Below are 19426 nucleotides of genomic sequence, written 5' to 3'. Positions count from 1 at the left end.
TCTCTGAACTAACTAACTCTCTGATAAAATGCAGCTAGAGATAAAGGGCTTTCAAGCTGAAATGTTCCATTCTCACAACAACAGAACAGCCTTCCTCCCCCGCAGGACACAAAGAAAACATCTGGACAACACACACCAGTCTTTAATCACCCTCTCTTACAGTCAATTTATATATAAAACATACAGACCTACACAAATTTGTTATAAAACAAAAGTGATTTGATATCATGAATCTGTTGGTAATGTGCAATACCAATTACTGTCTGTCTGACTGACTGACTGACTGTTAGTTGAACTGTCTAACTGTCCATCTGCTTTCCTGTCTGCCTTGATGCCTGACATTCTGTCTGTCTCTGTCTGTCCGTCTGTCCACAGTGTGGTGAACCCGACGTCCTTTGAGTATGGGAACTCCATCGATGCCTCTCGCTTCGTCCAGCTGGAGGACATGGAGTGTAACTTCCAGCCACTCAACTTCACCTTTCAGGTACTGGTGACACCCCTCCCGGCACCCCGTTTATTTGATTTATTTCACCTTTATTTAACCAGGTAGGCTAGTTGAGAACAAGTTCTCATTTACAACTGCGACCTGGCCAAGATAAAGCAAAGCAGTGCGACACAAACAACAACACAGAGTTACACATGGAATAAACAAACATACAGTCAATAATACAATAGAGAAAGTCTATATACAGTGTGTGCAAATGAGGTAGGATAAGGAGGGTGAGGCAATAAATTGGCCATAGTGGCGAAATTATTACAGTATGGCAAATTAAACACTGGGGTGATAGATGTGCAGAAGATGAGTGTGTAAGTAGCGGTACTGGGATGCAAAATAAATAACAATATGGTGATGAGGTAGTTGGATGGGCTATTTACAGATTGGCTATGTACAAGTGCAGTGATCTGTGAACTGCTCTGACAGCTAGTGAGGGAGATATGAGTCTCCAGTTTCAGTGATTTTTGCAGGTCGTTCCAGTCATTGGCAGCAGAGAACTGGAAGAAAAGGCGGCCGGACGAGGAATTTGCTTTGGGGGTGACCAGTGAAATATACCTGCTGGAGCGCGTGCTGCGGGTGGTTGCTGCTATGGTGACCAGTGAGCTGAGATAAGGCGGGGCTTTACCTAGCAACAACTTATAGATGACCTGGAGCCAGTGGGTTTGGCGACAGATATGAAGCGAGGGCCAGTCAACGAGAGCATACAGGTCGCAGTGGTGGGTAGTATGTGGGGCTTTGGTGACAATAACGGACGGCACTGTGATAGACTACATCCAATTTGCTGAGTAGAGTGTTGGAGGCTATTTTGTAAATGACATTGCCAAAGTCTAGGATCGGTAGGATAGTAAATTTTACTGGAGTATGTTAGGCAGCATGAGTGAAGGATGCTAGATTTAATTTTGGATTGGAGATGCTTAATGTGAGTCTGGAAGGAGAGTTTACAGTCTAACCAGACACCTAGGTATTTGTAGTTGTCCACATATTCTAATTCAGAACCGTCCAGAGTAGTGATGCTGGACGGGTGGGTAGGTTTGGGCAGCGATCGGTTGAAGGGTATGCATTTAGTTTTGCTTGCATTTAAGAGCAGTTGGAGGCCACGGAAGGAGAGTTGTATGGCATTGAAGCTCGTCTGGAGGTTAGTTAACAGTGTCCGAAGAAGGGCCAGAAGTATACAGAATGGTTTCATCTGCGTACAGGTTGATCAGAGAATCACCAGCAGCAAGAGCGACATCATTGATTTATACAGAGAAAAGAGTCGGCCCAAGGATTGAACCTTGTGGCACCCCCATTGAGACTGCCAGAGTTCTGGACAACAGGCCCTCCGATTTGACACACTGAACTCTGTCAGATAAGTAGTTGGTGAACCAGGCTAGGCAGTCTTTTGAGAAGCCACGGCTGTTGAGTCTGCTGATAAGAATATGGTGATTGACAGAGTCGAAAGCCTTGGCCAGGTCAATGAAAACAGCTGCACAGTATTGTTTCTTATCGATGGCAGTTATGATATCGTTTAGGACCTTGAGCGTGGCTGAAGTGCACCCGTATACCAGCTCGGAAACCAGATTGCATAGCGGAGAAGGTACAGTGGAATTCGAAATGGCCGGTGATCTGTTTGTTAACTTGGCTTTCGAAGACCTTAGAAAGGCATGGTGGGATAGATATAGGTCTGTAGCAGTTTGGGTCTAGAGTGTCTCCCCCTTTGAAGAGGGGGATGAACACAGCCGCTTTCTAATCTTTGGGGATCTCAGATGATACAAAAGAGAGGTTGAACAAGCTAGTAATAGGGGTTGCAACAATTTCAGAGAGGGTCCAGATTTTGCAGCTCTTTCAGAACATCAGCTATCTGTATTTGGGTGAAGGAGAAATGGGGAGGCTTGGGCAAGTTGCAGTGAGGGGTGCAGGGCTGTTGACCGGGGTCGGGGCAGCCAGGTGGAAAGCATGGTCAGCCGTAGAAAAATGCTTATTGAAATTCTAAATTATTGCGGATTTATCGTGGTGACAGTGTTTCTTAGCCTCTTAGCCTCTTAGCACTGGGCAGCTGGGAGGAGGTGCTCTTATTCTCCATGGACTTTACAGTGTCACAAAACTTTTTGGAGTTAGTGCTACAGGATGCAAATGTCTGTTTAAAAAAGCTAGCCTTTGCTTTCCTAACTGCCTGTGTATATTGGTTCCTAACGTCCCTGAAAAGTTGCATATCGTGGGGGCTATTCGATGCTAATGCAGTACGCCATAGGATGTTTTTGTGCTGGTCAAGGGCAGTCAGGTCTGGAGTGAACTAAGGGCTATATCTGTTCCTTGTTCTAATTTTTTGGAATGGAGCATGCTTATTTAAGATGGTGAGGAAAGCAGTTTTAAAGAACAACCAGGCGTCCTCTACTGACGGAATGAGGTCAATATCCTTCCAGGATACCCGGGCCAGGTCGATTAGAAAGGCCTGCTCGCAGAAGTGTTTTAGGGAGCGTTTCACAGTGATGAGGGGTGGTCGCTTGACCGCAGACCCATTACAGATGCAGGCAATGAGGCAGTGATTGCTGAGATCCTGGTTGAAGACAGCGGAGGTGTATTTGGAGGGCAGGTTGGTTAGGATGATATCTATGAGGGTGCCCGTGTTTATGGATTTGGGGTTGTACCTGGTGGGTTCATTAATAATTTGTGAGATTGAGAGCATCAAGCTTAGATTGTAGGATGGTCGGGGTGTTAAGCATGTCCCAGTTTAGGTCACCTAACAGAACGAACTCTGAAGATAGATGGGGGGGGCAATCAATTTGCATGTGGTGTCCAGGGCACAGCTGGGGGCAACGGTAAGAGACTTGTTTCTGGAGAGGTGGATTTTTTTAAGTAGAAGCTCAAATTGTTTGGGCACAGACCTGGATAGTAAGACAGAACTCTGCAGGCTATCCCTGCAGTAGATTGCAACTCCGCCCCCTTTGGCAGTTCTATCTTGTCGGAAAATCTTATAGTTAGGGATGGAACTTTCAGGGTTTTTGGTGGTCTTCCTAAGCCAGAGTGTGCTAGGGCAGTGAATAAAACAAACTTAGGGAGGAGGCTACTAATGTTAACATGCATGAAACCAAGGCTTTTACGGTTACAGAAGTCAACAAATGAGAGCGCCTGGGGAATGGGAGTGGAGCTAGGCCCCGCCCACACCATATCTCTCTAACCTCAATTCTCTACCTCTCTAACCCCCGACTTTCTATTTCTCTCTACCCTCCACAATATTTCTCTCCCTAATATTTCTCTCTACCCTCCACAATATTTCTCTCCCTAATATTTCCCTCTTTCTCATCTTCTTCCAGGTGATCAACAATGGCCCCAGCAGGCTCCCTGGCTCCATAGTGGACATCAGGATCCCCAACCGGCTGGCTGGCAATGGGGCCGACATGTTCCTCATCATGGACTCACAGGTCTGTCTGTATGTCTGTCTGTATGTATGTATCTGTCTATGTATGTATGTATCTCTCTATGTATGTATGTATGTATGTATGTATCTATCTATGTATGTATGTATGTATGTATGTATGTATGTATGTATGTATGTATGTATGTATGTATCTGTCTATGTATGTATGTATCTGTCTATATATGTATGTATCTGTCTATATATGTATGTATCTGTCTATCTATCAATCAACCATCTGGCTGGCAAAAGGGCAGATGTGTACCATAGGTGTGTACCTCAGTCTGGCCTACCTGTCTGCCAACAACAGTCTTTTTACCTGTCCATCCATCTGTCCAAATGATCGACCGGTATCTACATTATTTACCAATCCATCCATCCAAAAGCAGTCTATCAATCAAATTAAATTAATCAGATTCATGTATAAGGTCCTTGTTACATCAGCAGACTCTACAAAGTGCTTTACACCAAAGGCGTCCGCATGCTTCCCAGCCAAAACAGTTTGTGCATATATTATAGCCCTATTGGGGCGGTTTTACTGCGGCAGCTCAGGTAATGGAATTATGTGCACGAGCACACATCACCACATCCGTCATTTTAGTCCTGTCCGAATCTGCCATGTCACTCATTTTTACAGGAAGGTTGTTATCCCAGCCCTAAAAACCTACTGTTTTTCAGAAAACTCCCAGGTCCTCTGATAATACTTATCCTGTGCGAATCATCATTCCTGTGTTTTAAGGGATATTACAGAGTTTAACAGGTGGAGCACCCAGTTTGGGTAAGAACATGGGAACCAATCGATGCTTAAACAAAGTGCTATGCACATGGCCTACAGATGAATGATCTGTTTTGTCACATATCAACTTTCCTAGTGCCATACTTCTCTTTTAAATAATGAAGTGGACGATATTGTGCTAATGAATTGATAAATTGCAAAATACGTCAATTAAATGTCTGCGTAGGTTGAAGGAAGTGAATTGATATGCATTATTATTTTAACTGAAAGTCATCAGGTCAATATCAGCATATTCCTAGATATTTGAAATATCTTCTCGCCTGGAGAGCCTCCAGGCTTCCTTCATAGCGGTCAATTTTGAATGAGGAAAACAAATCATTGCAGGGGCAGTTTGGTAAAACTAATCCCATCCGAATCGTCCACTGGAAAAACGGACATGCTGGGGTAATAATTACATAACCGACGTTCTATAGTAATTCTCGTCCCGTGCAAATAGGGCTCATGACGGTATTTTGTGACGTTTTTGTTTGTTTTGGACTTCGGTAAGTTTTTTTTGGGGGGCTGTTCGGGCTCACAACATTCTTTCTCGAGGCAAGCCAAGGTCAGTAGCCGAAGTCTACGCCCCTTCGACGGTGATTGGTCAGCAGTAGGGATTCTTCAATAAAGTATTTTTTGTCATTAAACGAGAGATGTTATTGAGAAATACTGCACTAAACCTCTTAGTTAGATGTAAAATTGCGTGACAGATCTCCTTGGCAAAAACATCAAAATGAATGACAGATTTCTTGAGTTTAATTCTAACAATTTTGAGGATGTGTATATTGGCTACGGCATCTCAAAGTGGACAAATAGTGCTATTGGCACTTTTTTCCTAATTTTTCAAGCAAAGTTCTTTTAAGGGACTATGCGAGCACATTCGTTCGGTTTGCCTAGCCAAGTTCAGCTAGGCGCCAGCCGAACTGAAGCATGCTAATGCTTAACCGAGCCTGGACTTCAAAGGGCAATCAAAAGGCTAGTGAAAAACTTCCTAGAAGGAAGATATCTAGACAAGAACCAGGCTCAGAGGGGAGACCCATAACATTATTTCGCTGTCTATATGTCCAACAGCAGTCTCCCCACACTATTTACCCATTCGCCCAAACATTAGTACCTCTGGCGTTATTTATTGGTTTATCGACCTACAGGCCATCCACATCCTTTGTTGCCTTTATCCTACAGAATGAAGTCTATCACTCTTGTTTGCCTTCATGGCCGAGTGCTCTGGATCCACAGTAGCAAACACTTTAATACAAGCTGCTAGTTTATCTGTCTCGGGTCATGGAACACAGGACCTGTTAGAACAGTGCGAGGCACCTTTTGAGCCAAAAAATCTATAAAGGGGAAAGAAATGTTGATACAGCTACTATAGCTAGCCTGCCTGGGCGACCATTTTGTTTCAGAACAGCAGTGTCTCATTTAGGCTGAGAAACTCCATACCCTCAGTGGGTGCTGTGTTATCATAACCCCTGCATATAGGTAGATCAGGGGAGAGCTCAACCTGTTAATTGTGTTGACTGTGTGAATGGGAGGACTGGAGCAGAGACTGCAGACCGTATCCCACCCTGCGTCACCACATCTGGAATCACTTGGAAGGATCAGATAGCTTGCATGGAACTAACGGGGAGATGGCGGGGGAAACGGGGGGTAATGGGACACCTGCAGATCATTCTACTATTCTATAACATCCCCAACGTAGATATGGAGTCACAGCGATCAGAAACTGGGGCCCTGGTCAAAAGTAGTGCACTACATAGGGAATAGGGTGCCATTTTGGATACACCCTTTGTCTGTGTTAATTAACACGGTCTGAATATGTAGTCTCTCTGTCCTATATGGATAAGGATTTTACAGTGAGATGTTCTCCTTATACTGTATTTCAGCGTGACAGACATCTATTAACAGACAAAATAAACATGCAAGAAAAACGAGCAAAAAAACTTGGCGCGTTGCAGTTGGTTTGATTTCCAGTCATGATCTTACATTCACCCTAACGTATTGATTTCAGTGTAAAAAAACAACAAGGCAACCCTTTATTTAGGAGCTCGGTTTAAGATTATACTTACCTGAGATTTGATTGGTATTAACTAAGAATCTGGTAGCAATGGATACAAAATAAATAAACATAATTGGTCAATTAGTCCAACACCTGTCTGGCACCAAATGGTGGGCTACACACTGACGCCAGAAACAACATTGTTTTTTCATGTACAATAATGATGCAGTCATTATTAAAACAAAACCAGCTTTTGAGAGTCAACAATGTCTTTATTGATATAATGTATCACAGCAAAATGAGCTGTGGCCCTTACTCTAGGGAAACTAAACATACCATCAATCTATTCAGAATTCCATACCATTAAATTCTCTTCCAGCAGGGAGTCTCTCTCCTCTCTCTCCTCTCTCTCCTCTCTCTCTCTCTCTCTCTCTCTCTCTCTCTCTCGCTCTCTCTCGCTCTCTCTCTCTCTTTCTCGCTCTCTCTCTCTCTTTCTCGCTCTCTCTCTCTCTTTCTCGCTCTCTCTCTCTTTCTCTCTCTCTCTTTTCTCTCTCATTCTTTATCGCTCTCATTCTCTCTCTCCTCTCTCTTTCTCTCTTTCTCTCTCATTCTCGCATTCTCTCTCACCTCACTTTCTATATATCTCTCTCTCATCTAACAGACAGAGTTAAAGTTAGCCCACTGTATGAATGATATTGTCTGTCCAAAATGGCATCCTATTCCCGAAAAAGTAGTGCCCTATATAGGGAACAGAGTGCCATTTGGGTCACAGACATGACTCTTTCTCAGGCAGTGGATTGAAGTAACAAAAACACAGGATACCCTGGACAGTTAAGCCCAAAGTCATAAAAGTGTAGCGATTGTAGATAGAATAAAATAGTGCTCTGAAGGGGTAGAGAGGTAGTGGGTGGTATAAAACAGACAATGGAGAGGTTATAGGACACTTCCCCTTCTGGATAAGAGAGAGGGTGAGGTTGTGAGAGAGAGAGAGAAAGAAAGAAAGAAAGAGGGGGGGTCGGGTAGAGATGGAGAGATCAAAAAAGGGGATGAGAGAGGGAGAAAGCGAAGGATCGGGGAGAGATGGAGAGAGAGAAACAGAGCGTGGAGCGAGACAGAGGGAGAAAAAGAGGGATAGTAGAGAGAGAGAAATGGTGGGGGAGGGAGAAAGAAAGAGCGACAAAGAGAGAGATATGGGGGTAGAGAGGGAGAGGGGGGAGGCAGAGGAAAGGGTAAGCAGAGAGAGGAAAGGGGAAGTGTTCCCTGGGGGTATGGTTGGTGGTGATAAACCACCCTGGCTCTAAATCACTCCATATGGGAAACCTGTCAGGGAGCGGCACCGTCTGTCATTTTCTACCCCCACCTCCTGCCCTCCTGCTGGGGGACAGAACTTCCTCTCAACCCCTAAGACCCATAATCCTGGGACATCAGCAGGAATAGGTGACAGTATGCCTGATAGACAGGCTTGCGTCCCAAATGGCAGCCTACTCCCTATATAGTGTACTACTTTTGACCAGAGCACTATATAGGAAGTAGGTTCCCATTTGGGACAGAGACAGTCTCCACATCCACACTCTCAAGCTCACACCCTGGGGACCCCTACAAGCTGAAGGCCGAGTCCAATGAACCAGAGTCAGACTTTTCTCTTCACTCACCGACGGTCCCACAGGCACCCAGTCCTTGTACTTTTTAAAACAAGTAAAAATCATGTTAAACCAATAAACATATTGTTAAACCTTTAACATTATGAGAAATATATTTGTATGAACATCAGTGGGTCTTAAAAATAACATTATTGGGCTCTCAGGAGAGTCCTCTGTTATTACTTACTTGTAGAATGTGTATATTGTTGAACAATTCTGAGAGATTACTCTCTCCAACTCCTATCCTCCCTCTCCTCCCTCAACCTCCCCCTCCTCTCTCCACATCTCTCTCCATCTCCCCAGGTGGCGGAGGGGCGAGGGAACTGTACCCCCCACAGGAATCCCCAGCCCTGTACCATCCCCCAGGACAGAGAGAATATCTTCCACACCATCTTCGCCTTCTTCACCAAGTCTGGCCGCAGGGTCCTGGTAAATAAACACACACACAGACACAGAGAGAGAAACACACAACACAGACACAGAGAGAGAAACACACAACACAGACACAGAGAGAGAAACACACAACACAGACACAGAGAGAGAAACGCACAACACAGACACAGAGAGAGAAACACACAACACAGACACAGAGAGAGAAATACACAACACAGACACAGAGAGAGAAATACACAACACAGACACAGAGAGAGAAACACACAACACAGACACAGAGAGAGAAACACACACACAGACACAGAGAGAGAAACACACACACAGACACAGAGAGAGAAACACACAACACAGACACAGAGAGAGAAACACACAACACAGACACAGAGAGAGAAATACACAACACAGACACAGAGAGAGAAACACACAACACAGACACAGAGAGAGAAACACACAACACAGACACAGAGAGAGAAACACACAACACAGACACAGAGAGAAAACACACAACACAGACACAGAGAGAGAAATACACAACACAGACACAGAGAGAGAAACACACACAACACAGACACAGAGAGAGAAACACACAACACAGACACAGAGAGAGAAACACACAACACAGACACAGAGAGAGAAACACACAACACAGACACAGAGAGAGAAACGCATAACACAGACACAGAGAGAGAAATACACAACACAGACACAGAGAGAGAAACACACACACACACACAGGCACAAAGAGAGAAAGTTTCACACACAGACGCACTCATGCAAACATACAGATGCATGCACACACACTTCCACACACACTTGGGACAGTCAGTCAGTGGAGTTTTAGGGTTCACTGAAGGTATTTCCCCTGCTGATGTATGATGTGTGTTGTAGTGTAACAACTGTTCCTCTCTCTCCTTCTTTCTCGCTGTCCTCTCTCCCTCTCTCCTGCTCTCTTCTTTCTCTCTCTGTGTCCCTATCTCTCTCCACTTCTCTCTCTCTCCCTCTCTCCTGCTCTCTATCCCCCCTTTCTCTCTCTGTGTCCCTATCTCTCTCCACTTCTCTCTCTCTCTCTCGCTCCCGCTCTCTATCCCCCATTCTTTCTCTCTCTGTGTCCCTATCTCTCTCCCCCTTCTCTCTCCACTTCTCTCTCTCTCTCTCGCTCCCGCTCTATATCCCCCCTTCTTTCTCTCTCTCAATCCCTATCCTTCCTCTCTCTCTCCATCTCGCTCGCTCTCTCTCTTTCTCTCCCAATTCCCCCTCTCACTGTCTCTCTACCTCATCTCTCTCTCCAACAGGATTGTGACCGGCCAGGGAGAGCATGTTTAACTATCTCATGTAATCTAGGCTCCCAGACCAAAGAGGATGCTATCAGTATAGATGTGAAACTTCTACTAAACACAGAGATACTGAATCGGGTATGCACATGGTTATTACATAATTATTACATGGTTGTTACATGATTATTACATGGTTGTTACATGATTATTACATGGTTGTTACATGGTTATTACATATGACATTGTTACATGGTTGTTGCATGGTTATTACATATGACATTGTTACATGATTATTACATATGACATTGTTACATGGCTGTTACATGATTATTACATTTACATTTACATTTAAGTCATTTAGCAGACGCTCTTATCCAGAGCGACTTACAAATTGGTTATTACATATGACATTGTTACATGATTATTACATATGACATTGTTACATGGTTGTTACATGGTTATTACATATGACATTGTTACATGGCTGTTACATGGTTATTACATGACATTGTTACATGGTTGTTACATGATTATTACATGACATTGTTACAAGGTTATTGCATATGACATTGTTACATGGCTGTTACATGGTTATTACATATGACATTGTTACATGATTATTACATGACATTGTTACATGGTTGTTACATGATTATTACATATGACATTGTTACAAGGTTATTGCATATGACATTGTTACATGGTTGTTACATGGTTATTACATATGACATTGTTACATGGTTATTACATATGACATTGTTACATGGCTGTTACATGGTTATTACATATGACATTGTTACATGGTTATTACATATGACATTGTTACATGATTATTACATATGACATTGTTACATGATTATTACATATGACATTGTTACATGGCTGTTACATGGTTATTACATATGACATTGTTACATGGTTGTTACATGGTTATTACATATGACATTGTTACATGGCTGTTACATGGTTATTACATATGACATTTTTACATGGTTACATGGTTGTTACATGGTTATTACATATGACATTGTTACATGGCTGTTACATGGCTGTTACATGGTTATTACATATGACATTGTTACATGGTTGTTAAATGGTTGTTACATATGGCATTGTTACATGGTTGTTACATGGTTATTACATATGGCATTGTTACATGGTTGTTACATGGTTATTACATATGACATTGTTACATGGCTGTTACATGATTATTACATATGACATTGTTACATGGTTGTTACATGACATTGTTACATGGTTGTTACATGGTTGTTACATATGACATTGTTACAAGGTTATTGCATATGACATTGTTACATGGTTGTTACATGACATTGTTACATGGTTGTTACATGGTTATTACATATGACATTGTTACATGGTTATTACATATGACATTGTTACATGGTTGTTATATGATTATTACATATGACATTGTTACATGGCTGTTACATGGTTATTACATATGACTTTGTTACATGGTTGTTATATGATTATTACATATGACATTGTTACATGGCTGTTACATGGTTATTACATATGACATTGTTACATGGTTGTTATATGATTATTACATATGACATTGTTACATGGTTGTTACATGGTTGTTACATATGACATTGTTACATGGCTGTTACATGGTTATTACATATGCCATTGTTACATGGTTGTTATGTGATTATTACATATGACATTGTTACATGGCTGTTACATGGTTATTACATATGACATTGTTACATGGTTGTTACATGGTTATTACATATGCCATTGTTACATGGTGGTTATGTGATTATTACATATGACATTGTTACATGGTTGTTACATGGTTATTACATATGACATTGTTACATGGCTGTTACATGGTTATTACATATGACATTGTTACATGGTTGTTAAATGGTTGTTACATATGGCATTGTTACATGGTTGTTACATGGTTATTACATATGACATTGTTACATGGCTGTTACATGATTATTACATATGACATTGTTACATGGTTGTTACATGGTTGTTACATATGACATTGTTACAAGGTTATTGCATATGACATTGTTACAAGGTTATTGCATATGACATTGTTACATGGTTGTTACATGGTTATTACATATGACATTGTTACATGGTTATTACATATGACATTGTTACATGGTTGTTATATGATTATTACATATGACATTGTTACATGGCTCTTACATGGTTATTACATATGACATTGTTACATGGTTGTTACATATGGCATTGTTACATGGTTGTTACATGGTTATTACATATGACATTTTTACATGGCTGTTACATGGTTATTACATATGACATTGTTACATGGCTGTTATGTGATTATTACATATGACATTGTTACATGGTTGTTATGTGATTATTACATATGACATTGTTACATGGTTGTTACATGGTTGTTACATATGGCATTGTTACATGGTTGTTACATGGTTGTTACATATGACATTGTTACATGGTTGTTACATGGTTGTTACATATGACATTGTTACATGGTTATTACATATGACATTGTTACATGGTAGTTACATGGTTGTTACATATGACATTGTTACATGGTTATTACATATGACATTGTTACACGGTTATTACATATGACATTGTTACACGGTTATTACATATGACATTGTTACATGGTTGTTACACGGTTATTACATATGACATTGTTACATGGTTGTTACACGGTTATTACATATGACATTGTTACATGGTTGTTACACGGTTATTACATATGACATTGTTACATGGTTGTTACATGGTTGTTACATATGACATTGTTACATGGTTGTTACATGGTTGTTACATATGACATTGTTACATGGTTGTTACATGGTTGTTACATATGACATTGTTACATGGTTATTACATATGACATTGTTACATGGTAGTTACATGGTTGTTACATATGACATTGTTACATGGTTATTACATATGACATTGTTACACGGTTATTACATATGACATTGTTACACGGTTATTACATATGACATTGTTACATGGTTGTTACACGGTTATTACATATGACATTGTTACATGGTTGTTACACGGTTATTACATATGACATTGTTACATGGTTGTTACACGGTTATTACATATGACATTGTTACATGGTTGTTACACAGTTATTACATGATTATTACATTGTTACTGTACATGGTTATTACACAAGTATATTGGTATTGCATTATGGATCTAAAGGAAGTTGTATTAAACACCTTCTATTTATCCCCCCTCCCCCTTCTCCTCACACACCTATAGGACAGCTCGTCGTTGATCCAGTTCGTGACGAGGGGTAATGTGAGAGTGGACGGGAGGGCCATGGAGGTACCAGAGGGCCTATCAGAAGACACTTCAGTAAGAACATCACTCACACAGATGTATTACTGCAAAGCACTTTAGAGTATGTGTGACCCAATCAGCATGTTTGAGGGGATCAGTTTCAGCATGTAGTAGACACAACATGATGTCAGTGAGACAGCCAGTTTAATACTATTAGGTGTTGTACCTCAGCCAGCCTTGAGGGGTGAATCTAGAAGCTGAATCTTGATTTAAGCCTGGGGAGCAGCTGGTGGCAGGAAACTAGCTCAACCTGGATGTCATGGGGGTTGTATTTTGGGGGGGTGAGTCCTCAAGGACAGCAGGGTAGCACACACACACACACACACATACATACATACACACTCACACAGGGCAGCAGGCCTTTGCGTTGAGTGATTGGATGTGCCTGTGGACCAGTGGAATGAAGTGACGAGCGCTCGGCATCCCCTCATCCCAGATCCTCTCAGCTGATTATATTGATGACCTCCAGGCCCCAGCTCGTAGCTCCATCTCCTGGCGTAGGTTCCTGTGCTCCCTCGGGGTGCAGTAGTCTTGGTTTATCTTTACTGCGATGGGACCCTTTCCCCAGCAAGCCTGCTACTTATCAACAGCTGACCAGATTTAGTTTATCACCCATGCCATGCAAACAGGCCCTGGTAAGTGATGGGAGAACAAAATAATGTATGTTATAAAGCTCAGCAATAGAAGACTCGCCTTAAATGGTTCCTTAAGTTTTAGTACCCGTAGGCATAGACATTTTAGCTCAGCACAAACTCAGCTGGAGTCAGTCAGAGTACAGATCAGAAGGTAACATACGTTCCCATTGCACACACGCAAGTGATTTGGCATTCGTAATGACAGAAGGCAGAATTACACAATGGATTTTGTTTTTTACAAATGTGGGAAAGCGTTCAGGAGGAGTGACAGTTAAAGAAGATTTATCCTAGTCACCTTCTGGGTCTCTGTCTTCTCTGTCTGTTGTTCGGCCGGTGTTGCGTTTTTCATGCCACATTTGCATCCTTATCCCATGAGGACTGGAGTCTCACACGGTGAAACTCTCTTGATAACGCTGCGTACGCATCCCAAATGGCACCCTATTCCATATATAGTGTTCGTACTTTTGATCACAGAAGTAGTGCACGATATCAGGAATAGGGTGCCATTTGGGACGTATCCTGACAGTATTCTTAACGGAACACGTTACAGTTTAAAGAGGTGAAATTCTTCCATATTTCATGGTAATTTTCCTTTTCGCTATGCACCATATATTCCAGTTGGAATGGTGTGTTATTGTGGAAGCCTGATGTCTAGGATGGAGGGACAGGAGAAGGGTTTCCTGCACTGGGTTCAAACACTATCGCTGATCTTTCTTACATATTTTGATTGTTTGCTCTAGCCTGCCTGGAGTGTCAGATGGGCGAGCTTTGCAGTTCAATTGGTCCATTAAGCCAGGCAAGCTCAATCAAGCACAGACACAAACACACACTGTCTGGTTGCCACCTATAGTAGTGTGTGTGCGCGTGTTTGAGACCACGTCTCCCCTCCAGAGACAATATTTAGGCTCACTCCCTCTCTGGCCTTGGAGGTTGGCACTTAGCTAAATTATGAAGAGTTAAGTCAACTAAGGATTTTGTCAGAGTAAACACAGATAATTTAGTGGGTCATTGTGAATTAATGTCATGGGAAGCAGGCAAAAATGACTTGGACCTATAATTTATAGTGGGATCAGACTGTCTGTTTGTTCAGACGGAGAATGTTTGTTATGAAGTTCTCCTTTGAATTTAACAAACCAGTTCTCTTAAATTCATAAATGAGCTGACTATACAGTAGTTTCAATGTTGTTTTAAAATCTCATGTCATATACACTGAAATGGCTATATACACAGCTCCAATTTTGATTCGTATCACATAATGTGCAGCAGAATATTATCTGTGGCCTTACTGTGTGAGGATGATGCAATAGTAGGATTGATTTGATTCATGTTTTGAAATACGTTCACATGTACAATGAAATAACTAAACACTTCAAATGTAGATGGGTAACAGGTATTTTATGCAACAGAATATTCTACTCTTTCTTAGATTAGAACAAGAATGCTGCAATTGTATGATTGATTTGAAATCCTATAACGCCATGGGATCCTCTATCTTTCTCAGACATTCTGGCTTCATCCAACTCCTTTTAAAAGTCACCTTGGAATAGTCCTCCAGACATTCCAGTCTCTGACACCAAGCCAAGCTTGCATTCCAAATGGCACCCTATTCCCTGTAGTGCACACTACTTTTGACTAGGGCTTTGACCAGAGCCCTATGGGTCCTGGTCAAAAGTAGTGCACTTCAAATGGAATAGGGTGCCATTTGGGACAGAGACCAAGTAATACTCTCACTATTGTTCCAAAAAGGAACTTCCCGTGAGCCTGTTTAAAAAGTAAGACATTTCACAGCAGACACTATTATCAACCAGGAAATGGCATCATCATGCAGTCGTCATTCAACCCTGCACCTTAGAGGCTGCTGCCTTATATATATATATATATATAGACATGGAATCACTGGTCACTTTAAAAATGGAACACTAGTCACCTTAATAATGTTTACATCCTGTTTTACTCATTTCATATGGACTGTATATACTGTATTCTATTCTACTGTATTTTAGTCAATGCCACTCCGACACTGATCGTCCTAATGTTTATATATTTCTTAATTCCATTCTTTTAGATTTGTGTGTATTGTTGTGAATTGTTAGATACTACTGCACTGTTGCAGCTAGCAACACAAGCATTTCACTACACCTGCAATAACATCTGCTAAATATGTGTATGTGACCAATAACATTTGATTCTCTTAAACTCCACCAGACCGTAGAAGATATTCCCACTGTGTCTGTATCCCAAATAGCACCCTATTCCCTACATAGTGCACTACTTTTGACCAGCTCTGATTGGGCCCTGGTCAAAATTTGTGCACTCGTTAGGGAACAGGGTGCCCTTTGGGATTCGGCCACAGTCCAATGGGAATGTCTTCCGTGGTCTGGTTTGTCTGTCAGATATAGACTGATACAGTTCTCATAGAGAGCTTTGGATCTTTGGTATTTCTAGATAATGAGACAGGTGAGCAGGTCTCTGGGTTTTATTTTAATCTTGTCTCTGTGTCCGTGTGTCTGTCTGTGTTGTAATGTGATCTTGGTTTGTGTACAGTATTTCTCTGTGTTTCCAATGTAATCTTGTCTGTAGCCTCAAATTTCCCATCTTTCACATTTCCATCACTCGGGAAAGTTAGCATAGTTGTAGGTATACATAATGTTTCGGAAACAATTCATGTTTTCCAGATGAGTGTTAGTGTATATATTTGTGTTTGACTGTAATCTTGTTGTCTGTACGTCTAAGTCTATTTGTCTTCTTGTTGTGTTTTAGGTGGTGTTCCAGGAGCCGATGGGCTAAGTGGTTGGCTGGATGTCTCTGTGTGTCTGTGTTTGATGCTTGACTGTATTCTTATTGTGTTGCAGCTGGTGTTCGAGGCGCTCCACAGCCAGGAGCCAAGGGGCTATGTTGTTGGTTGGATCATTGCCATCAGCCTGCTGGTGGGAATACTCATCTTCCTACTGCTGGCTGTGCTGCTCTGGAAGGTAACACACACATACACACACACACACACAAACACACATTGTCTTCTGCAGTACAGCGAATAGTATGGACTATACTTGGTTATTGCGTTGTTATTGGGAGGTGTTTGTCCCTCATATTGTTTTAGACTATAGCCTAGAACACCTCCCCTCTAACTGGCAAACACACCCTCATCGTGCTCTAGTCTACACTGTAGCCTCCAACTCTGGTTGACCTGTATCCAGGTCAAAACGTTAACCACAACTCCAAATTCTAACACAAAGTAATCAAGGCTGGGGTCATTAAGGACTGTACCCTGTCATTTACTAATTTGACAAATTTTTCCTATGATAATTATCTCTAATTTACATAATTAGTTTCTCACCACTTAATGGCACTATCTTTAATTGCTGTAGTTTGTGTCATGGTAATGTATAATGTAGGGCTCTCCAACCCTGTTCCTGGATCACTATCCTCCAGTAGGTTTTCACTCCAACCCTGTTCCTGGAGAACTACCCTCCAGTAGGTTTTCATTCCAACCCTGGTTCCTGGAGAACTACCCTCCAAGTAGGTTTTCACTCCAACCCTGTTCCTGGAGAACTACCCTCCAGTGGGTTTTCACTCCAACCCTGTTCCTGGAGAACTACCCTCCAGTGGGTTTTCACTCCAACCCTGTTCCTGGAGAACTACCCTCCAGTAGGTTTTCACTCCAACCCTGTTCCTGGAGAACTACCCTCCAGTTCCTGGAGGTTTTTCACTCCAACCCTGTTCCTGGAGAACTACCCTCCAGTAGGTTTTCACGCCAACCCTGTTCCTGGAGAACTACCCTCCAGTAGGTTTTCACTCCAACCCTGTTCCTGGAGAACTACCCTCCAGTAGGTTTTCACGCCAACCCTGTTCCTGGAGAACTACCCTCCAGTAGGTTTTCACTCCAACCCTGTTCCTGGAGAACTACCCTCCAGTAGGTTTTCACTCCAACCCTGTTCCTGGAGAACTACCCTCCAGTAGGTTTTCACTCCAACCCTGGTTCCTGGAGAACTACCCTCCAGTAGGTTTTCACTCCAACCCTGTTCCTGGAGAACTACCCTCCAGTAGGTTTTCACTCCAACCCTGTTCCTGGAGAACTACCCTCCAGTAGGTTTTCACGCCAACCCTGTTCCTGGAGAACTACCCTCCTGTAGGTTTTCACGCCAAACCCAGTTGTAACTAAAATGATTCAGCTTATCAACCAGCTAATTATTAGAATCAGGTGCGCTAGATTAGGGTTGGAGCAAAAACCTACATGACTGTAGCTCTCCAGGAACAGGGTCGGAGAGCCCTGGTATAATGTGGCCATCATTGGCTAATGTCATTTGGCATATTGTCAGAGGAACATTTTCTCCCTGTGCTAATGCGTAAGCTCATTAAACAACAAGCTGCATTAGGCAATTTGTGTAGAGCCTCTTGGTTTGTCTGTGGCAGTGCTACATTTCTTCTGAAAAAGACAGTCAGCACTCTCAAATAAAGTATGACTTTGAATTATTATCAGCAGTCGCAATGAACACATTTCAGCCATCAAGCCTTTGTCAGTGCTACATTGTCCAGAGATTGGTTCACACAGAGTCCAGTTGTGAAGTGCTGCTTCTCTTGGATTAGAGCGGCATGCAGTCAGTCACAGGGGAGGTGCTCTTGGCCAGTCTTTAACAACCATCCCAGGAACAATACAGGGAACTCACTATAATTTACACCAACCATACATACCACGCACACACACACACACACACAGTCAAGCAGACACACACATGAAAGAAAGGGGAAATGGCAATCACACTGATGTCCAGACAAGAGGCCCCCCCCTCTTAATTCTCTTCACACAAAACTCCTATTCTTTTCCTACTCCCTTATTTTTTTCCCACTGGGAATACCATGACCAAACCCTGGAATGTTGGTCCTGGGATATCCTCTGTGTGTGTGTGCGTGCGTGCGTGCGTGCGTGCGTGCGTGCGTGTGTGTGTGTGTGTGTGTGTGAGAGACACCAGCCATCCCCCCTCCCTTTGCCCAGGTACTTGCACCCTGCCAAAATAAACCCCTCTTACAAGCGCCATGTCCACTATTTTCCTTTTTCTGGAAATTCCTGAGAGGCAGAGGTGTCCCAAATGGCACCCTATTCCCTATATAGTGCCCCACTTTTGACCAGGGTCCATAGGGAATCCCATAGGGCTCTGGTCAGAAGTAGTGCAATACTGTATGTACATATGTAAGAGCTTAATATGATCACTCTTTTTTTTTGCTGAGAATTTTCCTGCCAGCAGGCAATGCAAACTTGTAGTGTATTCAAGGTTCAAAAAAGGCTTCTAAAGTTTGTAGAATTTCCACAAACTGTATCAACCCCTAAAAAAAATGTCCATTAATTAAAATCCACATATTTCAGTTTCATTTTGCTACAGGATTATTTTTCTGCTGTAGCAAACTGGCTCAAATGAAGATCCTACATCTGTCGGAAATAGGGTGCCATTTGAGACGCAGCCTAGAGGTCTGTATCAA

At 42.2% G+C, this 19426-nt stretch overlaps 1 protein-coding gene across 1 annotated transcript in view; it reads left to right on the top strand.

The window, feature by feature from the left end:
• itga9 (integrin, alpha 9) overlaps positions 1-19426 on the top strand; it is a 163867-nt gene that overhangs the window by 135880 nt on the left and 8561 nt on the right. The window contains exons 22-27 of the mRNA XM_029685347.2: positions 376-484; positions 3790-3897; positions 8602-8727; positions 9984-10103; positions 13239-13334; positions 16807-16926. Coding sequence (XP_029541207.1) covers positions 376-484; positions 3790-3897; positions 8602-8727; positions 9984-10103; positions 13239-13334; positions 16807-16926 — 679 coding nt within the window. The remainder of the gene's footprint in view (positions 1-375; positions 485-3789; positions 3898-8601; positions 8728-9983; positions 10104-13238; positions 13335-16806; positions 16927-19426) is intronic.

This window comes from Oncorhynchus nerka, linkage group LG16, assembly GCF_034236695.1.
Source record: "Oncorhynchus nerka isolate Pitt River linkage group LG16, Oner_Uvic_2.0, whole genome shotgun sequence".
Lineage (NCBI taxonomy): Eukaryota > Metazoa > Chordata > Actinopteri > Salmoniformes > Salmonidae > Oncorhynchus > Oncorhynchus nerka.
This window is presented reverse-complemented; position numbering and strand designations above follow the sequence as displayed.